Source organism: Ovis canadensis, chromosome 1 (assembly GCF_042477335.2).
Source record: "Ovis canadensis isolate MfBH-ARS-UI-01 breed Bighorn chromosome 1, ARS-UI_OviCan_v2, whole genome shotgun sequence".
Taxonomy (NCBI): domain Eukaryota; kingdom Metazoa; phylum Chordata; class Mammalia; order Artiodactyla; family Bovidae; genus Ovis; species Ovis canadensis.
In genome coordinates this window covers 189930160-189957005 of record NC_091245.1, presented here as the reverse complement: position 1 = coordinate 189957005, position 26846 = coordinate 189930160, and the positions used below count along the sequence as shown (strand labels likewise).

The 26846-nt window shown below is 42.3% G+C and overlaps 1 protein-coding gene and 1 long non-coding RNA gene across 3 annotated transcripts in view; one reads left to right on the top strand and one right to left on the bottom strand.

Annotated features, from left to right (window-relative positions):
• The window catches only part of LOC138421626 (uncharacterized), a 72391-nt gene extending 62719 nt beyond the window's left edge, over window positions 1-9672 (top strand). Inside the window, exons 6-7 of the long non-coding RNA XR_011249561.1 lie at window positions 7526-7686; window positions 9143-9672. This is a non-coding gene — a long non-coding RNA (uncharacterized lncRNA). The remainder of the gene's footprint in view (window positions 1-7525; window positions 7687-9142) is intronic.
• Window positions 1-26846, bottom strand: part of CASR (calcium sensing receptor) — a 92894-nt gene that overhangs the window by 24394 nt on the left and 41654 nt on the right. For both annotated transcript variants that reach the window (XM_069555512.1, XM_069555522.1), the window contains exons 2-3: window positions 5646-6069; window positions 2917-3223 (exon numbers count right to left, since the gene is read on the bottom strand). In XM_069555512.1, coding sequence (XP_069411613.1) covers window positions 2917-3223; window positions 5646-5833 — 495 coding nt within the window. In that variant the 5' untranslated portion in view covers window positions 5834-6069. The remainder of the gene's footprint in view (window positions 1-2916; window positions 3224-5645; window positions 6070-26846) is intronic.

Below are 26846 nucleotides of genomic sequence, written 5' to 3'. Positions count from 1 at the left end.
ATCTAGTTCCTTGATCAGGGATCAAACCCAAGCCCCCTGCATTGGGAGCTTGGACTCTTAGCCACTGGACCACCAGGGAGGTCCCTTGACAGGCTTTGGATGTGGGTCTCCAAAACTTGGAGAGGCTGAAAAACACCCTGGAGAAGCTGTCTTGATGTATTTCCACTTTCCAGGACATGGCCAGTTCTATATTTGAGCATGGGACTGGGTCACCAATAATTGAAAGCCAAGATCTTTGGTGGTAAAAGATCTTTGCCTAAAGGGGTATCCAAATATCGTGTAAAGCATTCATTAGTGCAGAGCTTCCGATTTCTTTTCACCTTATGGCGAACACAGAAGGTGGGGTGAATGGAGGAGACTGACTAGTTCTGACCATCCTAGACCCCACCCACCATCCCAGACCCAGAGAGGATTAGTGTCTTAGCTCATCTGCAGCACCCTTGGGTGTTCTGGCTCACCAGTTAGGAAGTTCCAAGTTACTGGACCATTTTTTCTGAAGGACAAAGCATTTTTACACTAAATGGAACTTCTCAGAAATGAGGGAATGGTAAGGGCTTTGATTTTGGGAATTATAATGTGAAAGTGACACCTTTTTCTTTCATTGAAACAACCTCCTTCTTGTTCTATTATGAGATCTCATCAGGCAGGTAGTTAGATTAATTGTTGAGATGTTATTGTTTTTAGAGAGCTCCATTTGCAGACTCAAGTGACAGAAAAGTCTGTTCAGGCCTTTTGTAAATTTATTCCTTATTGTTCACTTCTTGATCTTTTGAAAAATGGGCCAAAAGGGTTTCAAAGATTTGAAAATTACAAACAAACATATCCTTCATGGATATGTTTCTTTTAAAGAATGCATTTATAGTATTTGTCTACTTTTAGAAAGGCAAACTATAAAAGTGGGATAAATACCACTTCATTACCCACTCCTCCCCCAAAAAAGCCCCTTAAAAACACACAAAACTTTTTTGTTGTAAGAGGGAAGAGTTTCATGAATGATTCAGAAAACTTCTAACCACAACTTTTTCCAGCCAGCTCACTTGTTCCAGCCACTTGGTGGCGTGAGTGGCATAAGAAATACAATTGGGGCCTCTGTTATGGCACCCCACTCCAGTACACTTGCCTGGAAAATCCCATGGACGGAGGAGCCTGGTAGGCTGCAGTCCATGGGGTCGCTAAGAGTCGGACATGACTGAGCGACTTCGCTTTCACTTTTCACTTTCATGCATTGGAGAAGGAAATGGCAACCCACTCCAGTGTTCTTGCCTGGAGAATCCCAGGGACAGAGGAGCCTAGTGGGCTGCTGTCTACGGGGTCACACAGAGTCGGACACGACTGAAGCGACTTAGCAGCAGCAGAAGTCCTCACCTTACAGGGCAGTGGTTCCCAGCTCTGCTGTGCATTAAACTCCTCTAGAGAGCTTTCAGAACTTCTGATGCCCAGGCTGCATCTCACATTAATTAAACAAGGATCTCTGGTGGGTGAGTCCTAGTCATCAGTATGTTTAAACCTCTTGAAGTGATTCCAACATGCAGCCATGATGGAGAACTGGGGCCACAGATATACTTACATTGGTTTGACTGATAATCATTATGGTTTCCTCAACACTTTTAAAATTCAAGTTCAACTTAACTTGATCTTTCATCCAAACCACAATGAATTAAAACCCTCCCCTTCATGTTCTTTATTTACTTGATGGCAGTTATATCTTACATCTGTTGACCAAGACAACTTGCTTTAATTGTGTTTTAAAATAGCACTGCACAATATGCTAAATATAAAGATGCATATTTGCATCTTGTCCAACACATTTACTGTTGCGAGCTTTGTTAGATCATTTTGGCACAAAGATTACAGAGCCAGGGCTTCCCCATGGGAAACACCTTTAATTCCCTGAAGTAAGGATTCGGGAAATGATGACAAGACTTTCTCAGTTGCCACATATATAAAAAGGGATAATGGCTATCACCAAGGAAATGGAAACCTTCCAGCCTAGAAATGTGAATTAGCAAAGTTACTCTTGCAAATTTTAAATACTAGATGTTGAAGAAAATAATTTAAAGTGTGATTTATAATTACATTTAAAAATTGATATCAGAGATGCAACACAGTTGGGCTGATTCTCCCATCCACGGACATTTAGGTTGTTTCCAATTTTTCACTATTATAAAATGATGTCACAGACCTATAAATATTAACACGAAAAAAGGTTTGCTCTATAGACTTAATGGGAAAAAAATCAGTCACAAAATGGCATTTAGAGTTTGCTGTCTTTTTTTTGGTGAAAAAAACATGCAACTTTGAACGAATATTTATTAAAGCACTTATTTCAGTGAATTGTTAGTATTTGAAAATGCAGACATCTATTTCCCTATCTAGGCTGAGCTCTTGCACAGCAGACACTGCTTATTCATATACATTCTACAAGTACTTGTTGAATGAAACAGGATATTTTCCAGTTCTAGAATGTGCAAGATAATGATTAAGTTCTGGTGAGAAAATAGGCTCTACTTTCCTCTGAGCTAAACTTTCAACCGGAGGAGAGAGAGACAGAGACTTTTCAGGGAATAGGATTTATGGCGGATATTTTGGGTTTGAAAGATGGGATTTACAGCATTTGGTCTTACATCCTTTTAGGAAGGGCAGAAGAATGGCCATAAGCACTAAAATTAAAGAAAAAAGTTTTATGTTTGAAAGAATTTTGGAAGAATTGTGAAGGTCTAGTATACATTGATGACTTTGGGGTCTCAGAAATCCCCAGTGGTCATAATACAGATAATTAAAAGATCTTTGGTGCCAAAGTAAAGCCAGAGAAAGGAAAATAGAACAGCAAACTGTATCAACACTGGGTGTGGCATCCTCCAAGCCTGCTGCTCCTGATTCCTGCCCTCATTGCCCCATCTAAGGCAGCATGGGTACCTGGGGGATGTAGAAGAGCCCCAGCAGGTTGGCCACTGCTGTGGAGATGCCTGAGCCAGTAGCTCCCACCACTGCGATGGTAGAGGGGATGTGCTCTGAGCAGTTGCAGAACTCATCAAGGTTCAAAGAGTCGATTTTATTCTGCGCCACAAAACTCAGGGTGGCCTCCAAGGCTTTAGAGACGGTGTTACAAGTGTCGAATATCCTGTATCCCAGGGTCATGTTGGGAAGAAGGGCTGGACTGCTGTTTATTTCCTCTATGGCAAATATCATAGCTTGTAACCAGCGAAATCCTCGGAAATTATACCTGGAAGAAAGAAGAAATGGAAGAAAGCAAGAGGCTTTCTGGTCAACTTTTTTAGAGTACAAACCGGGCAAAGCTGGGTTTGAACCTGGCTCTGTAACTCTAATTTCATGACATTGCCTTTTCTGAGACTCAAAGTCCTCTCTGTAAAACAGGGATAACACCTACCTCAGAGGGAGGCTGTGAATATGAGATAACGACACAAAATTCTCAGTGTGGTGCCTCACACAAAGTTAGAGATCAATAATAACAAGGATTGTGGTAATAGAATGAATCACTTTTTATGCATCATCCAGTAAAGAATCTGAAGTAGCTGATATGAAGTATTTCAATAACAGTACTACAGAGATTTAAAAAAAAGGATCAGGGAAAATATAAATAGGTTAGGATTTTAACTCATAGGAACCTAAAACTAGTTTCAGATTTGCAGTCACAAATTTGAACTATGACATTTCTGGAGGCTGAAGGGGAAAGAGAAATGAGTGATCTCATCTTCATAAACAAACAAGCAAACAAACAAATACTATGCGTAGGAAGCTGTTCACAAACAGTGGTCACTTCTGGGTGGTAGAATGATGAGTTTTAACATTGTGTGCTTTTTCTGGTCTCTTTCATACTTTGTATTTTTAAAAATGAGCATGCACTGCTTTTCAAAGAACATTATTTTAAATAAAAATCAGGCAAATGAACAAAGAGAAACAGGGTCTGTGACATAGCTTTTGCCCTCCCAGGACACAGCACATAGTTAGAACTTGGTAAGTGTTCTAGGTCTGTATCAGCGCCCAGAGAAGAAAACCTAACAATTTTGCAGGTTCTCTCTTTGTATTGTGGGTTTCATGACTTGAACTCAGTGGCAGGGGGAAAGAAATATAAGTTGTTATACTTCACTGTATCAGTTAGCTTCCCAAAGTTCCTGGTCTAACTTTTAATGTGACATTTTCTCTTAGTAATATTTGTTCATATATCCTTCATTTGTTTATTTTTAAACCTGGAAAGTTATGAAGACATATTATAGAATTTTTCATTACACAAAACATCTATACTGCTCAACTGATTTTCCTATCTTTGTGTGTGAGTGTGTGTGTGTCTGTGCACATGTGTGCTCTGTTGCTCAGTAATGTGTGATTCTTTGCTGCCCCATGGACCTCTGTCCATGGAATTTTCCAGGCAAGAATACTGGTGTGGGTTGCCATTTCCTTCTCCAATCTTTCTTTAATACAATTAATATATACGTATTACTTCAGGGCAAGCTCTTATGTGATCTCAGCTATGTATGTGGTGCCTGCACAACTCTGTCCTGTAGGGTACAACAGAGAGGATATATGTCCTCATGGATTATGTGAAGGTTATAAGCAGCATCGTCAAAACTCTGCACTTAGCTTTTCTGCACTCATTAAAAAAATGTGAGAATGTTATCTAATTGGTGAACCCTCCTTAGAACATGAGCAGAAAACCAGTTTTGCTGGAACAATTATATTTTTCGTTTTCATTTTCTATCTATCAGAAAGACAAAGGAGAAGTGCTGGATCCCATCTGGAAGTTGTAAGTTTCAAGAGAAAGTGCTCTTCTCTCTCAGAAGACGGGTCAAGGCTTGAGGTGTAGTAACGGTCTCTGATGTTCAGATTAAGGGTGGTGATATACAGCCTACTGTCCTCTGGAGAAGTCAGACACTATTTGAAGGAATTGTGCCCAGTGTTAGATGCCAGAAGAGGAGTCATGATAAATTAGGGAACATTAGACACAGGGCAACCAGAGTGGTGAGGGTCCGAAAATCATGCCATGAAATAATTATTTAGAAAACCGAGACTGGTAGGTCTGGAAAAGAAATGATTCAAGAGGGCATGTTAGCTGTCTTCTAGTGGCTGCAGATAGAGTCCATGCAGGAGTTAGATGGATTCTGTGTCAGCAGGAGGATTTCAGCTTTCTATAAGACTTTCTGATAGGAGTGGTTCCAAATGCTATGGGCTGCATTTTGAAGATGCCTGGGTCATGCCAGTCACTAAAGCTTCTTTCAACTTTAAAATCCTTAAAAAAATCAGAGTGAGGCAGCCAACACTCAATTATGACCACTGGGGGCACTTAAGGTCAATGGGAGGTTTTACTACTCAGGTTTGCAAAAACCTACAATAAATTTCTTTCTAGGTACTTAATCTTCCATTAAGCAACACTGCCTCCAGGTGAACAGTGATGACTCAGTTACCCAGTGACTGAGCACAGGCTCCAACAGCCAATGGGTTTTTCTATTTAATATCTTTGACATTTGATTTTTGGAAAAATTTCTTTTAAAAAAATGAGGGGAGGGGATAATAAGCATCAGCATGACTAATCACCATTTTTGAAAAGAGAACCAACTTTGAAAAAATTATTTTGGGTTTGGTACAGCTTTTCTCTAACCACCCAGAGGAGAAGCAACTTCTGACTTTACCTGATACACTCCACGGACTCCGGCCTCGACTTTAGATCCTGATCTTTCGCTGCAACCCCAAAATGAATAGGAAAGAGCCCCCCGAGGATAATGTCCCCTTTCTTCTGGGCTCGCTGGTCAGGCCCATAGGCGGAAGTGCACCAGGTAGAAAAAGCCAAGAGGATCCAACAGCAGCTATAAAGTGCCATAGTTCTGCTTTCTCTCCAGGGAGAGGGACACGAGTGCCGGTGGTCTGGGGCCCCCTGAGGACTTTTCCCCTTGGTGCGACTCACTCCCTGCAGTGGGGGCACATGTCTACAGAATTAATAGAATGGAACCGTGGTGTTTGAATTTCCATTTCTGCCTTCTCCATTGCAGACTAGTGAGGTGGGTGGCTCTTGAGTCTTCAGAAGTCACATCATGCAGAGACCGTGTGTAGTACTTTCTAAAAAAGAGAGAGGAAAAATGAATTCAACTAAGCCTCAATCCCATGTTAGGATGACTGCAACAGAAATGGCTCAGTATTTCCATTTAGAGAGGCAGGTGGGGAGGGCATGGCTTAGAGGCTCATGTTTATGGCAATTCTTGTAAGATACAGAAAACTTCGCTTGCCCATATTCAGAGCAGAACCATGTTTAAAGAGGCCACTGATAAACTAAAGCTCCACTGATGTTGCCACTGAATTTTAATCTATTCATTCTTCCCTATGAATAATGCTTAGAACTGGCCTAGTGGTAGCTATTCCTTGTATCATAATACTGTTCATGCTCTTTTATTCAGAATACATGTTTTTATGGAAAATACAGATTGGGTCACATTTAAGTTTAAATCTGACTGTAAGTCAAACAAAAATGTCAGAGAAGGCCACTTATTTTTATTTATTATGGTAGCCTCCCATTTTGGGGCCTCTTCATTCCAGATCTATGGTTTCAGTTTGTAAAATGATACTCCATAAACCTTCGAAGGGCCGTTCTTGTAAAGGATGCAGATAAATCAAGGGTCTGCTTATGTTCTACCAGACTCTACAGCTGGATCTAGGGAATGGTCCTTCTGCCTTAGCACCATTATCCTAGGAGGAGCTCTCTGCTTCTTACTTCACACTCTGTCTCACCCTTTCTGTGGGTCACCTCCCAATCACCAACTACATGTTGATTGCACAGCCTCTCCTGAGGCTCAGGCCAGGCTCAGGCCCAAGCATTGTAACTGTCAACTGGGCATCTCCACCCCAATGTCCCACAGGTGCTTCTAACTTAACAGACTAAACTCACCTTCATCTCAACCTTGTTCCTCCGTTTTCTGGCTCAACAAATGACATGTTATCCACAAAGACACCACCTCTTCCCTCTTCTCATGACTGTCCTTCACGTTTAAATAGTTACTAAGTGCTATAGACTCTACTTCTTAAATGTCATTGGAATGCACCCACCGTTTCCCATTCCCAAGGCCATCTTAAGTCCACCAGCATTTCTTATCTGGATTTGTGCAGTTATTTCCTCACTGGTCTTCCTGTCTGGCTTTGTCCCTTTGCAATCCACCTTTGCAAGTCTTTGGATGCTATGGAACAAGTGGTTTGGAGCACAGGCGCTGGAGTTTGAATCATAGTTCTAACCATCTGACTTTGGAAAAGTTACTTAACCTCTGAACTCAATAAAATAATGCATGGAGAGCCATTAGCACAGTGTAACTAGTAAACTCACAGGAAACGCCAGCTGTAATGAATACCTTTCCAGTCTCACTCTTGCTAGTCTTCCCTTTGAACTTCACACTGCAGCCTCACTGAACTTCCATTACATCCTCAAGTACAGGCCTTTTTAAAAATCCTTAGACCTTACATATGCCATTCCCCTACCATGATCCCTCTGGCCTAAACTTTGCCTGGAAAACATCTCCTTGTCTTTCAGCTTTCAGACATCCATAACTGAACTCCTGTGGGCCAGACACAGCCTTGTACCAAGATGTTAGTCCAGCTTGGGAGTGGAGCACAGGTTGGATTTCTAGCCACACTAACCCCTCAGTTGTGCAGCGAGCAACTTAGACGACTCTTCAAGGACTCTCAGATGAGGTAGGTCCACCTGTTAGAGTTTTTTATATCTTGTATCTTGGAGTTCCAGTCTTGGAAGACTGATCACTTTATTATAATTAGATGCATAACTGATTTTATACTCCAAGCTCTTAACCATGGTCATATGCATCCCTAGCCCCTTAGGAGCCCACCTGCTTCTCCAGTAGTCACACTAGCAGAGGGTGCTGAGCCCTCATTGGAAGGAGCACCCCAGCAGATACTCAACATTCACAGAATTGTCTCCAATAACGTCTGAACATCCATGACCATCCTAGTTCTATGTCTCCAGTCCTGCTCTCAGACTTTGGGCTTCATTTCTTGTCCTTGGTCATATATTCATTCATACATTTAATCAGTACATGTGCTAAGGACTGGAAATATAAAGGTGCCACACACAAGGATGTTCTCTACCCTCAGGAGCTCCCCAACCAGTGGGCAGAATCTACCTCAACATTCAGAGGTAAACTACACACACACACACACACACACACACACACAATAGTAACTTTGTTTCCAGTGATTACATTCAACTTTGCTCACCAGCAGTTAGCACAATGTCTGAAATAGGAATTGCTGAGTATTTGTTTGTTGAATGAATGCATATACAGGATAGTACTTTGGAGGAAGATAGAAACTAGCATCATGTCAGGTCCTTTAAACATCCAGTGTATTTTGAACCTTACAGTGGTAAAGAGGGCAATACCAATTCCACTTTTTGGATGGGGAAATGGATTACTCATGTGAGAAATTCTGGTGCTTGAATTAAGAATGACTCAAGAACTCAGAATTTTAAGAAATCCTGTGTGGTGTACTTAATGAGGAAAGGGGACATTATAACTTGCTAGGGGAAGTCTCTGAGACCTGTTAGATTTTTCCTGTGAAAGATTAACTACCTGGAGAAGTTTATTAACTTCATTAGTACATTCAACAGAAAATTTATGGCAAGTAATAGATAAAGTAGAGATTTTGGGTCAATTTGCGGCAGTTAATTCCACGAGTCTAATGTGGTTTCCAAACTACCCTTTTTAGTCTAATTACCGGGGTCTAATTGCTTTCAAAGCTGAGAATCATTTTATATCCTTCTTCCCCCTTACCTCCCACACCCAAATATATTGTTCCATTGACTCTACCATCTCTTTCCACTCCATTTTTCCTTCTCGATTCTTGTTGCCACTGCTTTAGCCAGACTACCATTGCCCCACCACCCCCAACTTCTTTGTTGCAAAAGTTTTCTTATCTTTCCACCTCATTCCTCCTAACCCCTACATATTGACAATCACAGAAGTATCAAGTGTGATCCTAGCACAGTGGATTAACTATTGGGTTCATCATTGTGACTTTAGCTTGTAATAATTAGCAGGCAAAAGTTCTGAATGATCACTAACATTTCAGTTGTAGGATCTATGGTAGGGACTTTGAATTGTATCCCTCATATTATACTCCATTTATGGCACAGACATTACTTTGCCAACAAAGGTCCGTCTTGTCAAGGCTATGGTTTTTCCAGTGGTTATGTACGGATGTGAGAGTTGAACTGTGAAGAAAGCTGAGTGCCGAAGAATTGATGCATTTGAACTGTGGTGTTGGAGAAGACTCTTGAGAGTCCCTTGGACTGCAAGGAAATCCAACCAGTCTATCCTAAAGGAGATCAGACCTGGGTGTTCTTTGGAAGGACTGATGCTAAAGCTGAAACTCCAATACTTTGGCCACTTCATGTGAAGAGTTGACGCATTGGAAAAGACTCTGATGCTGGGAGGGATTGGGGGCAGGAGAAAGGGATGACAGAGGATGAGATGGCTGGATGGCATCACTGACTTGATGGACATGAGTCTGAGTGAACTCAGTGAGTTGGTGATGGACAGGGAGGCCTGGCGTGCTGCAATTCATGGGGTCACAAAGAATCGGACACAACTGAGTGACTGAACTGAACTGAAAATAGTTTTTACCTGATAAGGTTGTTCAGAATAAAGACTACTTTCTCCATAATTATGTGTGGTCATATGACTACCTTATAATTATGTGTGGCCATATGACTACGCTTTAGCCAATGGGATGTAAGCTGAAGTGCCCTATGGCAGCTTCTAGGAAACTATGCTTAAGAAAGAGTTGGTGTTTGTTCTTTGTTATTTCATCTCCCCCTTCCTCTGTTCTGCTGCATGGAGGTGGATGTGACATCTGGAGCCTATCTTGAACCATGCACCATATCCCAGGGAATGATGGTGCCATGACCTGAGGATTTCATGGAGCAGAATCTCAGGCTGTTCCTGAACTTTTACATGACAGAAAAAGAAACCTTCTAGCTGGTTAAGCCACTGTCATATATATATATATATATGACACACACACATGCACACACATATATATATATATACACATATATTACATATACATATACATATATATATATGCAGCTATGTTAACAGTTGGTTTCCCTTGGTGGCTCAGTAGTAAAAGAATCTGCCTGCCAATGCAAGAGATACAGGACAGCCCAGTTTGATCCCTGGGTTGGGAAGATCCCCTGGAGGAGGAAATGGCAACCCACTCCAGTATTCTGGCCTGGAAAATCCCATGGACAAGGAACCTGGTGGGCTACAGCCCACAGAGTTGCAAAGAGTTGGACATGACTGAGCGACTAAGCAGCACATGCATGATATTAACAGTATCTTATCCAAGAGTCACAAATAAACTCATTTGTTCTCCTCACTATAAGTTCATTTCACTTAAATCCTATATAATCATGTTTACCTCCTGCAAAAAGTATCTCAAACATAAGCTGAAGCTAGTATTTCTTCTTTATCTCAATGGCAGATAGAAGAAGAAGAAATGACTCAGACTAGTTGGTTTTAATTTAGAAGGTCCTTGAAGTCATGAGTGTTTCAGTATTGACAGGTGATTGATTGATCATTGAGCTCCTCATCCAAGAGACTTGGGATGGGAGGTCAGAGCAGACTGGTCTATGGTTCCACAAGTTCATGAGCTTCTAAATTCATGCAATTACTTATTCACTCAAAAAACATTGATTGAGCTCCTCTATTTGCTAGACACTAGGGAGTGCAAGGTATTGAGGCAAGAAAGTTGAGACTGTTGTCTTCAAGGCGCTCATGGTTTAAAAGGAGACAGGATGGTGTATTATAATTACAGTGATACAAATGCTAAGAAGAAGAATGAATTAAGCATTGAGAAAGTACAAAGGGAGGAGTGACATTCTTTCTGGTGACTGCCATGAGAAAATTAATTCATAGTGGGGCCTGGAAGCTTCAAGGGGGTGGGGCCTGTCTCTCTTCCCCATTGTAAACTGGCACCAAGCACAGTGCCTAGAACTTAGTAGATGCTCCACAGATATTTGCCAAATGAATAAATGAAGTATAACCAGTTAAAACTAGGGACTGGTTGGGAATCGCATGGAGTCGGACACGATTGAAGTGACTTAGCAGCAGCAGCAGCAGCAGGGCGATTCTAGGATGGAACAGGGAAGAGGTCAACCCACAAGACTGAAAGTTCCCAAGGGAAGGGGCTTCATGATCACAGTTGCATCTGCAGCATGGAACCAGGAACCTGGTACTGAATGGGTGCCCAAAAAATACCTGCTGAACTTGCATTTGTCCACAAAGATGGATGGCTCATCCAAATTCCAGAGTCAAGGACAAATTAACACAGGACAGCGAGGCAAGGTTAGGGGGTCAGCACAGAAACATTTCAAGTTTCATAAAAGAAATCTTGGCTCTTGCCCCATGGCTTTAACATTTTGAGAAATTCGGTACCCTAGAGGAGAACGGTTTTGCCCACCTTTCAATGAGAGAAAACAGAGGCACTGACCTTCTGAACATAAAATCACTTAGTAAATGAGAAGCACAACAAGCTCAGAAACTACAATTTCTCAACTCCCAGCCTGCAGAAATAAGAATTCTAGGTTGCCTAGAAGAAAGGTGTTTATGAAACCCAATTGATTTCCAATAGAGATCACTTATCATTTTTCTTCCTAGGGCAAGTACACGGATTTGTCTCTGGTTTATTGTACTGTTATCTTTGCCCTCTTTTGTCATTCTGATTTTGAAGAATACTAACAGTAAGCTGTGAAGCCACCATTGCAGAAAGATGAAACGTGTATGTTTTAATGAGGGTGAACAGGAGGGAAAAACCTGAGAAAATTCAACTGTTAATCACAAAACCCCGTGGAGCTGGTTCTGGTTACAGGCTTTTTACCTCTTGCTGAGGACACATCCGCAATGTGGGTTATTATAAGCACCTGATACACATTTGCCAAAGCATTAGAGACCTCTTATCTGTGATCACCAATGTGACTAACCTCAGTTCTGTTAGACTTCACTCTTTCTATATGAAAGCAGGGGGCACCCTGTTTTACCATGAGGGCCCTCTTTCAGCACCGCGGGAGCACAGACTGCCGGGTCACACTCGGCTGCCTCTCTCCAGCTCTGCTCGCCACCTCCCACCAGCTGCACAGGTCCTTACCCTCCATCTCCCTGACAACAGGTGTGACTTTTGAAGAGTCCATGCCTCATTTAGCTCTGGTAATGGCTTAATTGAGTCGGAAAATGCAAGGACAGGAGCGTGATAAAAAACCAGCTGAGTTGGGTTCCTGTTAGTCATTGGAAAAAGCTACAAGGGAAGGGACGAGAAAGGAAGGATGGACTTGAGTGGGGAGGAGCAGCATGGGGTGCTGAGCAAAGTCTGGGAGAGAGCTCAGACAAAGCAAATAAAGAAGATGAATAGGAGAGGAAATGGCCATTCATTAATGTTGTACTATGAGCTCCTTGACAGAGGGTCTGGAACCTGGAGGGGTTCCGTGAATGACTAAATGACTATGTGTGTGGAGGGCCCAGGGCATGATACACTGTCTTAGAAGTTTACAAAACTATTGCAAAAAGAGACAGAAGAAGAAAAAATAGAATGAGAGTTGGGGGGGGGGGCGGTGAAAATTCCAAGTTAAAAAATGACAAGAAATGCTCATTTCTCTGGTTGAGAATCTTGTGCGTTGAAAATAAGTGGACACTGGCTTTGGGCTTTGATTTTGCCTGTTCTGTTCCATGGCAGAACTGAATGGGTTCCTGGGGGTGGGAGACACAAGTTACGAAATTCCTTGTCCTGAAATGTTTCCTTTAAGAAAGCTCTGCTGATACATGTGTGGACACCCTCAGACTTAATAAAATGGTTCAGGTGAAAAGTAAAGACATACAAGTCATGTTTTTATTGAGAAAAATGCCAGAGCTTCAAGTCCTATGTGAAAGAACTATTTCTGTTGAGTAATGTCTCAGTATTGCCTTTCAAAATCTCAGGGAACCCTGACAACCCAGGGTGGCATTTTTCAGCTTCATTCCCCAAGATGACCTGCCACTCCAAGGTATTCTGCAGGTAAAATAAGGTTGTGTACTTTATGCCACAAGGGCACATTCACCTCCCAAAAGCCCTGATAAGTCTTGCAGTAAAGAAAGCTGCTTCACTTTAACCCACTCATTCCCAGATTTATTTCAGCCTGGGACACTTTTCTCCCTGTACAGGCTGGGGAAGTGCTGACGTAGGTGAAAGCATACAACCCTTTACCTGAGATTTCCCAGTCTCTCTGGATGCGTTTTGGGGAGGTATGTCTGCCTCTCCCTGGACCTAGCATTTTTTGTAACCCCAGCTATGAAATTCCAAAGGTAATACCGGGGAGAGGGAAGGATTGAAGTGGGAGAGGTGAGCACTGACACATATTAGTCATTTTCCAGTTTTGAGCATATATGCCTTCTCTCTCCTCCGGAGTATTTCTGCTGAACTCAATAAACTTGCACACCAAGCCCTTCTCTCTCCTACTTGCAGCTCTTTTGGCCTCAAAACTGTGTCCCCCTACAAGGACCATGGGAACATGCAGTGGTGTGCTGGCAAACCAGCTCTTTGAAGGCCAAGTGAAAAACGAAAACAAACCCCCAAATGCCCTGATTGGTAGTGTTTACTGAACATTCCCACCATGGCTGAATCCAAGCTACCAATGGCTCAACAAACAACTTGCGTAAATCCTGGTTATTTAACCACGGGCTCTGTGAAGCACTAGAATCTACTGCAGCGTACCCCTGGGACACATCTCTAAGTAAATGGAATCCTAGTCTTTGGCAAAACTGCCCAAATTACTTTATAGACATTATGAATCTTTTATCTCCTGTTTCCCTCTCTGCTCCAATTGTTAGGAAGCTGCAAGCCAAATCTGTGGCCCCATTCTAGAAACTAGAAGCGTGCATTTTTGTGTTCTAATATTACTTATGGTATTACTTTTTCTAATTTCTTACTGCTCCTGTTTCACTCCAATTTCCTCACCATGTTAAATCTTTCATTTTTATAAATGGTGATGGGAATATAAACACACAAACAAATGCATGAATCTGGTGTTTTGTTGCAGGCAATAAGTGTCCCCAGGTGAAACTCCCTGTGTAAGTAGGAAGAAGGGGCCTGGGAAAGTCATTATTTCCTCACTGAGTGAGTAGATTTAAACAGACTGGGACACCAGGACATTAGTTTAAAATAAACTACAGAATTTTAGAGGTAGAAGGGACCTGGGAAGTTTATCTAGTTTATACTGAAGCCTTCTGACTCACTGAGGTTTGGATTGTGGTGGTCAGTTTTATCAGGTGTAGGAACTGAAACTCAGAACTCATTGAAAAAACTCATTGTAAGGGTTAGTAATGAAAAGGAAGTAATTTTCTTTCTTTTTTCTGATTTGTCAGTGTACCCTAGTATATCTTAGTATTATTTTAGGTCTTTGAAAGATTAAACTTACTTTCAATTACAGCCTGAAATCTATTGTGGGAATTCTCATAGTTTTAATTGGACCTCAGGTGCACAAAATTGGATTAATCCATGGTTGGTGACACAGCCTCATCAGTGGCCCTTGCCTGGTCCTTTTATAGTTCTTTATTGATTTTTTTTCCTGTTCTTATATCTTTCCCATATTTTCATCAGAGTTTTGGTCCTTTCTCCTCAAATTTTAAGAGTTCTTTATATATTACAGATTAGCCCTGTATCTGTGATATATGTTGCAAACATTTTCTAGTTTGGCAGCTCTTTTTTTGATTTTATCTTCCCATGCAATTTAAAAAAACACTTTCATGTAGCCAAATTTATGAATTATATCTTTTACTGCCATTGGATTTTGAGTCGATGTTAGAAAGCTTTTCCTTACATTGAGTTTATAGAGAAATTCACCATATTTTTTCTAGTTTATTAAATTATTTTCAATCAATTTCTTTTTTACATTTAGTTTCCTAAAGAGTGTGGAGTTAATTTTAGTATATGGTGTGAGGGATGGGTCTTTCTTTTTTCCTGCTGTATCCTTGGTCCATCTCTTATTTATCTGTTTACTTCTGGCTGCACTGTGCTGTCATTGCTGCGCGGGCTTTTCTCTAGTTGTGTTAAACTGGGGCTACTCTCCAGCTGCAGTGCGGGGGCTCCTCATTGCAGTGGCCTCTCCTGTAGGGCGCACTGGCTGCAGGGCGCACGGGCTCAGTACTTGCGGCTCCAGGGCTCTAGAGCACAGGCTCTATAACTGTGGTGCACGGGATGGGTTGCTTCGTGGCCTGTAGGATCTTCCTGGACCAGGGATTGAACCAGTGCCTCCTGCACTGGCAGGCAGATTCTTAACCTCTGAGCCATCAGGGAAGCCCTATGGTTTAGATTTAATTTTATCTTTTTTTCCAAGTGGCTGCTTCCTTGTGCCAGCAATAGTTACTAGAAAGCCCATCTTCACTTCCGTGATTTAAGATACCACATTTATTATCTCCGTATTTATTCAGATACACTTCAGGTCTTTCTATTCTACTCTACTGGTCTATAGGTCTATTTGGGGAGTAGTATGCTATTTTTGTTATGGGAACATATAGTATGGTTTCACCCAGTACAGTTTGATACCTGGTAGACTGGCCCACCTTTGTAGCTTGTATTTCTTAGCGTGTCCTAGCTATTACTGCATGTTGGTTTTTCCTTAAGAACTTTAGCATCAACTTGTCAGCTCCACAAATATCAGCTTGTAGCTATTTTTGCTGGGATTGTTTTCACCTTTATGATGATAACTGTCCTATCTAACAACAGAAATGCCTTACCTTTTGTTCAGGTCTAATTTTCCAGTGTTTCATCTTTTACGTTTTGCACATTTTTGTCAAGTTTATTCCTAAGTATTTAATCACCTTTGTTATTATAAATGGGTCTTCCTTTACAATTATGTCCTTAGGCTGGTCATTGTTTGTGTCTGTGAAAGCTATTGTGTTTCATATGTCTATTATATATCAGATACCTTGCTGAGTTATGTTACCATTTAAATTAGCTTTGCTGTTCACTGATTCTCTAGCATCTCCTAGAGATATTCTTTCTTCTTTCTTTCTTTCAACCAATTTTTTTTTTTTTTTATGGCCACGCATGTGGAATCTTAATTCTTGTAGCAGGGACTGAACCTGCACCCTCTGCAATGGAAGCACAGTGTCTTAACCACTGGACTACCAGGGAAGACCCTATTATTTCTTTTTTTATTGAGATATAATTAACACATAACATTATATTAGTTCCAGATGTGTAACATAATGATTCATTTGACATTTATATATATTGTGGAATGATCACACAATAAGTTTCATTAACATCATCACCATTCATAGTCACAAGCTTTTTTCTCCTTGTAATCAAACTGTTAAGATCTACTTCATTAGCAACTTTCAAATATACAATACAGTATAATTAACTATAGTTCCCATGTTGTACATTACATTCCCATGACTTATTTATAACTGGAAGATTGTACCTTTTGATCAATTTCTTTTATTTCTTTATTGACCCACTTTTATTTCTTTACTTCTGAGTTATTTTTAATAATGAATAAAATCTATCATCCAAAACAAAGAACATCAGTAGAAACCTATGTTCCCCTCTTGTATACTGTTCTGCCTCCCTCCCACCAAAGAAACCATCACCCTAAACAAGGCATTCATCATTTCTTTGCTTTCCTCCCCACCCTCATCCCCCAGAACACCTGCTTAAAGACTTTTAAAATCACAATAAAGCCTGGGAAGATGCACATCAAAATAATGTGTGATTAGATCTCAGTGATGAGATTTGTATTTTTCCTTGGTTTTATTTTTTGATTTTGAAAAAAAAGTATTACTTTTAAATCAGAGGAAGGCATTACTGTAAAATTTTACTTAAAAGGATGGCAATACAAAACAAAAACATTTACCAAAAATGAAAAACATTGCAAAAAAGAGATTTTACTAAGATTTTACTATCTAGTTTTAGTATATATGGGCTTCCTGGGTAGCTCAGCTGGTAAAGAATGTGCCTGCAGTGCAGGAGACCCTGTTTCAACTCCTGGGTTGGGAGGATCCCCTGGAGGAGGGCATGGCAATTCACTCAAGTATTCTTGCCTGGAGAATTCCCATGGACAGAGGAGCCTGGCGCACTACAGTCCATAGGGTCACACAGAGTCAGACGTGATGGAGTGACTAAGCATGCACACGCTTAGTATATATACCCTGAAATATATTTTGAAAATATGCCTATGGATACCTTTACTTCTTCATATCCTCCATACTTTTTTTTCTTATTTTTGTCATTTTTACCTCATCTCACTTCTCTCTCTCTCTCTCAAAATAAACTTTTAATTTATATCTAAGACATCAGATATGTACAAATCATAAGAGAACTGGCACAATGTAAACATGTAGGCAGCATTCAGATCCAGAAAAGAACCAGAATCCGTGAAGTCTCACTCATGACTCCTCCTAGTAATTACCCTTCATCCAAGGTAATCAGCAGCCTGACCCCAGAGAAGGGCATAGCTACCCACTCCGGTATTCTTGCCTGGAGAATTCCACAGACAAAAGAGCCTGGTGGGCTATAAGTTCATAGGGTTGCAAAGGGTTGGACACAACTGAGTGACTAACACTTTCACACTTCACAACCAATAGCCTGACCTCTTACGATTACAAACCAGTGTTTCATATTTTTGAACTTTGTATAAATGGAATTATACAATATATATTTTTTATGGCTGCCTTTTGTCCAACATTGTTTTTGCAAGATTCATCTGCATTGTTATATGTAACCACAGTTTGTTTTTCTCACTGTTATATAGAATTTGGAGTTTTAATGAATAGTGCTGCTGTGAATATTATTGAATATGCCTTTTGGTGAAATATGCTGAGTATATACCTAGAAGTACAAATGTGGGGTCACAGAGTTTGTGTATGTTTAGCTCCAGTAGGTAATGCAAAAAGTTTTTTAAATGGTTGTATCCCATCACTTCATGGGAAATAGATGGGGAAACAGTGGAAACAGCGTCAGACTTTATTTTTTGGGGCTCCCAAATCACTGCAGATGGTGACTGCAGCCATGGAATTAAAAGACACTTACTCCTTGGAAGAAAAGTTATGACCAACCTAGACAGCACATTCAAAAGCAGAGACATTACTTTGCCAACAAAGGTCCATCTAGTCAAGGCTATGGTTTTTCCAGTGGTCATGTATGGATGTGAAAGTTGGACTGTGAAGAAAGCTGAGTGCTGAAGAATTGATGCTTTTGAACTGTGGTGTTGGAGAAGACTCTTGTGAGTGAGTCCCTTGGACTGCAAGGAGATCCAACCAGTCCATTCTGAAGGAGATCAGCCCTGGGATTTCTTTGGAAGGACTGATGCTAAAGCTGAAACTCCAATACTTTGGCCACCTCATACAAAGAGTTGACTCACTGGAAAAGATCCTGATGCTAGGTGGGATTGGGGGCAGGAGGAGAAGGGGACGACAGAGGATGAGATGGCTGGATGGCATCACTGACTCGATGGACGTGAGTCTGAGTGAACTCTGGGAGTTGGTGATAGACAGGGAGGCCTGGCATGCTGCGATTCATGGGGTCGCAAAGAGTCGGACACGACTGAGCGACTGAACTGAACTGAACTGAACTGAACCAGTTTATCTTCCCATCAGCAGCATATGAAAATTTCCACTGATCCATATCCTTGCCCACCCTGGGAATTGCCAGTCTTTTATATTGCGGTCATCTCTTGCTTTCCTTTTATATAGTGATATTGTGTCCATCTGTATTCCTAAAAAGTATTAAAATTGTTTTTAGTTTTGAACTTTATACAAGTGTGTCATGCTGTAATCTTCTGAGACTTACTTTTTTGGCTTAACATTATATCAATAAGATTTGCCTCTATGAATATGTTTTACAATAGTTCATCATTTGACTGCCGTGTAGTAGGCCACTATGTGAATATATCATACTTATGCACTTTTCCACTGATGGGCATTTGGACTGATGCAGTAAATGGCAATCCTTTCCTTCAAGTTTGCTCCGGAACTGTGCAAGAATCATGCAAGAGCTTAAGAAATTTTAAAGAAACTTGAAATGGATAACTGCTATTAGCTTCTTGCACATTTGCAAGGCCAAAATGACATACCCCCAGTGTTCTATCATCCTGCTTTCAAGAAGATGTTCTTCTCAAAGTTAATGAAAATTACATACATTTTAAAAATTAGGGCTGTTTCCTCTTGCTTATTTTACCACTGCAATGAAAGACCAGAGGTAGAAAACTCTCAATCATTTAAAGGTAGAATAGAATGGCTTAATTTTTTTCCAGGCTTAGCAACCCAAATTTCTTTCAAATGTTTCTGCTAAGGGTTACCTTAAATATTTTCTAAAGAGATAGTACACTCATATCCCATGGACTTTCTCTAACTCTTTTCTGGTCATTTTTTAGAGTATGCTAACAAAACTTGGTACCATGGTTGAGACTGACCTCAGGTTGGGGTGTACCACATCCCAGTCCTTCCATGACATATCTCAGGATAAGTTTGCTGCCTTTTGCCCATAACTCCACACTCTAGTTGACTCACATCCACATTCTGTCATTTAGGTCCTCCTCATTTTTCTAATATACATTTGATTGAACAGTCCTATCCAAATTTACATTTGTATGTTTTAAATCCCCAAATACATCACAGTGCAACCATTCAAACTGAATATTATGTTATAATTGAAGAACTATTGCATCCTGTTAAGTTCATTTTGGATTTTGTTCCTATTTTTTAAGGACCATGTCTCCCTGTCAGGAAATGCCAGGAAAATTTTAAGGACTTATTAACTGGCCTCTCTAACTCTGCACAGAAGAATCATGAGCCATTATTTTAAAAAACAAGTCCTGCAACATACCTCCTTCCATCGCCCCTATGAGAAGATGCTCCATGGTTAATGACACCTGTTGTTCTTCTGGAGAAAGCGTGTCTCAAAGTGATAAACCTTCCCCAAATAAATCACATCTATGTTTCTATAAGCCTGACTTTGAAGCTGGAATATGCGATGCATCCTCACACATGGTGGAAACCCATTCAGTTGATTCTCTGTAATGTGGTACCCTCAGGGAGAACTGTGACTATATAAAGAGCTTCATATCTATCAGGCTGGGTGCAGGGCAACATGAGGTCTTTGGATCAGCAGCAGCAGCAGCAGCATCACCTGGGAACTTGTTAGAAATGAAAGTTCCTGGTCCTACCCCAATCTACTAAATTAGAAGTTCTGCGGGTGGGACCCAGCAACCTGTGTTTTAACAGGCTCTCTTGATGAATCTATTGTATACTTGAATTTGAAAAACACTGCATTAGCTCAGGTGAATAGTCTATTTGTGGCCTTTAAAAAATCTGTTTCCTAAAATATGATTTTCAGAATGAAACGTTTTCCCCCACCATACTATACTCGCTTCCCCCACCAGCATAACCTAGGAAAACAAAAATGTACAGAAACAACAGTCTCCTGTTAATTCATTCTTCAGTTTCCTCGAAATTTTTCTCATGCAATAATTGCTAACATTTTATGACACTAGTATTCCAGGAAACATAATTCAGAAATCATTGCTCTCTTGCTAGGGTAACTTTCTGAAATGCATGCATAAGCAGGACACATGTTCTGTGAACTAGAGAATGGCCACTTACCACAGAATGGCCACTTCTTGCCCTTTCTCCCAAGAAACGGAGGGGTTTCCATTCTATCTGGTTTCCATTCTCCTCTACCTTTCTCTGCAGAATCTTGAGAGCCCTACTTTTAAACCTAAATCTTTCATTATTAACCATTTTAAAATTTGCAAAATTTGAGGTACATACTCCTCACAGCCAGTACCTTAATCCCAGAAGCCCAGGAAGGTGCAGGACCCTGTCCACACAGGGCCATTAGAAGTCATGTTCACAAATACTCCTTGTTTATCATCATTGGTCTCTTCTGCTCTCTCCGAGAGTCCTTCCAAGGGCTCAGAAAGGCCTCTTTTCCCCAGGAACTGGAACAGTCCTGAACAATCTGAATCCTTGGCCATCTAGTATCCTCCCAGTGCTCTCTGCCGGCCCCTGAGCCAGTGAGGGGCTCCCGAAGAGCTGGTCAGGGTAAGAAGCAGCCACCAGAGGCTTTACAAAGAGCTCCCCCATCTCAAAAAAGGAACTTGTTCCTTTTTTGAAATAAAATTCTATTCTCTTACTTTTGCTTTCTTCTCTCTCTTTTTTTCTTTCCTTTGTCTTTTGGAAGTTTTAAACTTTTTAAAAAGTCTTATCTTTCTGATGAAAAATAAAGCTCTTTTACAAGTTACAGGTATGGTTATTATTCAGCTGTGCTCATGTGTCAATTACAGTAGACCAAGGGTCAGCACACGAAGCCAGTGGGCCAAATCTGGCCCATCTGTTTTTGTAGATAGTTTTCTTGAAATACGGGCATGTATATACACTTGCATATTATCTGTGGTTGCTTTGGGGCTAAAAGGGCTGATCTGAGTAGTGATGGTTTGGTCCATCCAGAGACTATTTGGTCCACAAAGCCTGAAATGTTAATGGTTTGGTCCTTCACAGAAAAAGTCTGTTGACCCCTGGATTATACAGAACATGGAGAAAACTCTACCTTTGCCATGACTGTATGTTGACAGCTTTGGAAACAGTTATGTGCCTGGTGTGAGCAATGATTTCTGCAGGTTAAAAGGAGCTGACTCCACTACCCTTCTCAGAGGAATGAGTCCAACAGTCTGTCCTGTGGCCAGAGAAACAGGTCACTTCTTCCCCCTGGTTGCCGTCTGACTCAGGAGGCGTCAGGGGTGGTATTTGTTTACCATCTGTTTGTATGAACAGAGTAGAGTGGGTTGTCCAGTGGGACTCTCCCCACAGTGAAAACACTTTAGGTAAGGATGGGAAGTCCACGCTGAGAAGCTGAATCACCACCAGCAGCAATTTCTGCCCCCATCAACATTGCCAGATGAGTCAGTTCTCTGGGAGCCAGCTATCTTCCTGTGAAGATGACTCTGAGGGAGGGTATGACTGCTGTGGTTTGGTTGGGAAACAGAAGTACCACCACCTCCCATGTAGCCCATGCTCCATCTGGTGGGGGATGGGTGGGGGTGCTGCAGGCCTGAAAGACAAAGCCCAGGGCTTCCAGTGAGGGAAGAAATGTCCACTCTGGAGATAGTATTAATTCTGCTCCTTCATCGTTGTTGCTGTTTAGTTGCTAAGTCATGTCCAGCTCTTTTGTGACCCCATGGATTGTAGCTTAGCAGGCTCCTCTGTCCATGGAATTCTTTCAGGCAAGAATACTAAAGTGGGCTGCCTTCTCCTTCCCTAGGGGATCTTCCCTTTCCTGACCCAGGGATCGAACACAGGTCTTCTGCATTGGTAGGTGGATTCTTTACCACTGAACCGCCAGGGAAGACCCTTCCTCATTGTTGGATGGGAGCAAATTCCCTGGTAATGTTGTTCTCTTGCGTTTTCCTTCCTCGCTCTCTTCTCCTCCCCTACTTCAAGGCCCCACTTCCTAATATCCTGCCTGAGGCCCAGACCTGGGTACCTGGGCTGAGATTAGAGGAGACCATCAGAAGCAGAAAGGGCTGATGTAACACCCTTTGGCCAAGGAACGCCAGGAAGGGGCTGGAACTAGGGTGAGGAAGGAGAGGCAGCGAGGGTGCAAAGTGTAAAAGGCGCTGCTGGCGATGGTGGCCCTGGCCCCACCCTGCTCGAGGAACACCCCTGCAATTGGACAAGGGGGTTTGTTACTCACTGCAGAGATGTAGACTGTTAGCAAGGACTTAACAGGGTTGGGGCTTGTGCGTGGTGATTTGGGGACGGGTTTAAGGAAGCAGACCTTGCTTGCTGTCAGGAAGCAGGGGTCCTTCTATGACTGTGTATCTTGGTAAATTTTGTCTAGAAGGGGGAAAGACTATTGTGAAGCTGAAGCTCACTCTGAAGAGGCAGCAGTCATCTGAGCCAGGATAGGGAGATGTTTGGTCATTTCTGAGGTCTGGACAGTGTTCTTTTTTTTTTTTTTTTTCATGTCCAAATGTGACTGTGGAGTGGAAACAATGTTAATGTTTCTGTTTTTTTGTCCATGTTCAGATGTGATCACAGAGTGGCCTTATTTTTGTCCTTATCCATCACAGTCACAGAATGGCCATGTTGGATGGTATTATTCTATGAAGTGGTTTGTGTGCAACAGGAGAACACCAGGGCCTCACTGACAGTGCCACCCTGCTCCTGGCTAGCAGCAGCTGTTTTTCTTTTTTTTTACAGATCACTTCACTTTTTTCAATGTGACAAAGTCACTGGAGAGTAGAAACAGAGAGAACTTTAGAAACCAGCTGGTTCAAAGTCCTCATGTTTAAGCTCAGGAAATGAAAGCTCAGAGATGTCACCTGCCTTACTAATGTCACACAGCCAGTTAGTGTCACACTTGGCACTGGGATCCATGTTTCTTGACTCTGGAAGCACTGAATACACAGGCCCTACCTCCTTAGCAGCCTCATCCGTAGGTGCAGGGAGAGCCTACCCTGCTCTCCCTGTTTCTGTGCTCCAGCCTGCCCAGCCCTTAAGTTCCTCCAACTTTATCATCTTAGGCTCTACTCACTAGCTGTTTCCTCTGCTTGGAATGCTCTTCCTCCCTTCTGATCTGTACCTCTTGCTTAATCCATTCCTTCTTGTCTTTACAGATTGGCCCGAACACCACTTCTCAAGAAGGGCCCTCCTGATTCCCCAGGCCTCACTCTTCTGTGCTCCATGCATCATTCTAACACTTCCCTGCCAGAGTCCTTCTGAGTCTCCAAGCAATCAGGGGTCTGGTCTATCAGGTTCCTTGCTCAGGACACAGAAGATGCTCACTAACGAATGGACACTTTACCCTAGGCCTGCTGGAGGCTCTGCTACTAGAATTCTTTTTGTAGTAGAGTTTAAAAAAAGGATTCTGAAATCTTTTCCTGGGGCTTCTATATAAACAGTACAGTCTTATTGCAAGTAAAGAATACAACAGGCTAAAGTAAAAATGCTGAGGTGTTGCAAGGAGGTGGAGGGTGAATTTGATGATCTTATTCCAATGTTGTCTTTCCTGCGATTGCTATCTGGACATGCGGGTGTGCTTGAAAGGACTCCTTGTGCAGCCAGGAGCCCTTCACACCCCTGAACCAGAGAAAGGTCCTGGAGTCTGCAGCTGTAACTGCATCATTGTCCAAAGTGTCAGAAGAGAATATGGAGTAGACTGGCATGGAAAAGGGTAGAAAGTTAAGATAGTTCAGAGAGCTCTGACACATACATATTATTTTTTGCAGGGGAGAGAGGGTATATGAATCTAACTGAGATTCAGCTGATGAAAACTATGGCTGCTCATCCCAGAAACATGCACATAATTCTAAATATGTCAGGGGTTTCATGTACCTTAAAACCAAGGTGAGGTGACTTGCCCACAGAGGTAGAGCTCGAATGGAAGGCTTGTTTCCTCGTTCCTCATGGAGCATCCTTTCCCTTACACCAAAACATTTATTCTATTAAGAGCAGCAACAGGGCATAACCTTTGAAGGTCCAGGTTCAGGATGAACCTGGGATTCAAATCTCTGCTTCAACAACTACAGTTGGTGACTTGGGGCAAATTGTTTAATTTCTGTGACTTTGTTTCCTCATCTGTATAACAATACTGGAATAACAATAGCAGGGTTGCTGTAATGGTAATATTAAAATAACACTTGTGAGAATCTGGCAGAGAACCTATCACATAGTAAATGCTCAAGAAACCTTGGTTCCTGTATGATGAAGATAGTGACTCCCCATTGAATTGAGCAGAACTGTCAGTTTGTCAAGGCTTCCCTGGTGGCTTAGTGGTAAAGAATCCACCTGCAATTCAGGAGCTGCAGGAGACCTGGGTTCAATCCCTGGGTAGGGAAGATGCCCTGGAGGAGGGCATGGCAACCCACTCCAGTATTCTTGCCTGGACAATCCCCATGGGTAGAGGAGCCTGGCAGGCTGCACTCCATGGGATCGCAAAGGGCACGACTGCAGTGACTTAGCCCGCACGCACATCAGCTTGTCATTTCCCTCTGGTCCTAGAAGTCACCTGGTTTAGTTCACCTGTAGCATGGCTACCTTCAAACAGCAAGTGTACGATGATGAGACAGGACTGCTTCAGAAAGCCAGGCAAGCCACCCAACAGCTTGATTAGAGAAATGGAACTGTCCCAGATGCAGTTAGCATCTTGTCCACAGGGTGGATGAGATTAGCTGTGTGACACACTCTTGACATGAGACCATGGTCAAAACATTTGCTGACATCTCTAAGGTGACACAGGGCAGATGGCAACACTCAGGAAGCTGCAGAAAATCTGAACTGACGGCAAGCAGAACAAGCAAGGAAAGTCTGCTATAGATTTTATAGGGAGGTTCCAAACGTGCAAAGCCATCAATTTGACAGGTGAATGCAACAACTTGGAAGCCTGCTAGTCAAGAAACCAAGACAAAGCCCTTGGGCTAAAGGAACCTGGTGGAGGAGACGGTGGTCTAGAAGGGGTCTGGAGACGCTGGTTCTAGTCTCGGTCTCGCCCTTGCCCCCGGGGACCAGCTGCTGCCCGCACCCTGGGCGTTGGTCTGTTCATCTGTATGCTGGCTGAATTGAGCCCTGGGTACTGAGAATCGGTCTACACAGGCGGAGCCTCAGTAGAGGCTGGGCTTAGAATGGCCACTCTTCCTGTCCCCTCCCCTCGTTCGTGACAGGGTCCCTCTTCTCCTTCCCACCACCGCCCACCACCTGGGGACTTAGCCACCGTCCCGTGGCCAACGCCGGGCGGTGAGAGAACGCTCCACCGGACGCGGGCTTGCTCGTTTTTCCGCCGTCAGCAGCCCGCCCGCCGCCCCTGCGCCGCCCTCGGCCTTTCAGCCTGCGCGTCGGCGCCCGCATCCGCGGCGGGGCCGGCTGTGCTGGAGCAGAAAGATTGAAGATCGATTTTCAGCCCCATCCCGGCCGTGGCGTCAGCAGGGAAGAGAGGCTGTTTTGACTTGTGATGCGGTGGGGCTGGAGGAGAGACCCCGCGGAGAGAGGGGATGCTGTCTTTGAGCCTTCCTGGCCCAGGCTGGCCACTCCTCCAAAGGGCCGCCCCTACGCGCCCCTATGGGCCCCTCCAAAGGGCCGCCCCTAAGGGCTTGGAGGATCCCGGCCAAGGGTCCTTTTCCTCCAGGGGTTATTGATAACGTAAGACCAGTGACACTATAAGCAAAACGAATATGTAATTAGAATCCAGTCATACCTGGGCCAGAAGGCATCTTAGAGTACGTTTGGCTTAAATCTCTCATTGTAAGTACAACACTTTTTTAGTGTGCACTTTTTACAAGAGAAAGTATGACAACAGAAATGAAATAATTCATATTTTAAGTCAAGACAAGAAAAATTTAAACAAAAAAATTTTCTCTGCCCGTTTTGCCTCCTCCCTGCTCTCTGTTGTGCATTATGCCTTAACTAGACCACTCCAATGGCAGAAATACCCTCTTAGCAATAAAAATTAAGTTTTCTTCTGGTATCAGCCCTGTAGCTCCCCAGACAGTAACATTTTTTTCTCAGTCCTGTAAGGATGACCTTACAGGTCACAATGTAAAGTCACAATGTTCTACTACTTGCTCTACATGTGCAGACATCTTTGATGAACTTTATGTACAAATACCAATCTATTATTTCCCTTAAAGATATCAACTAGCGGAGACTGGTCAGCTGATCTGGGAAGATACTGGGCACCATGTAATGGAAGCTTAAATACTTACTTATGGTCTTTCTTAGCTTAAATACTTACTTATGATCCTATTAATGTTACTAGCTATGTTACTTGTATTCTGCCCATTTTATATGGTTATTATTTCTTGCATTACCAAA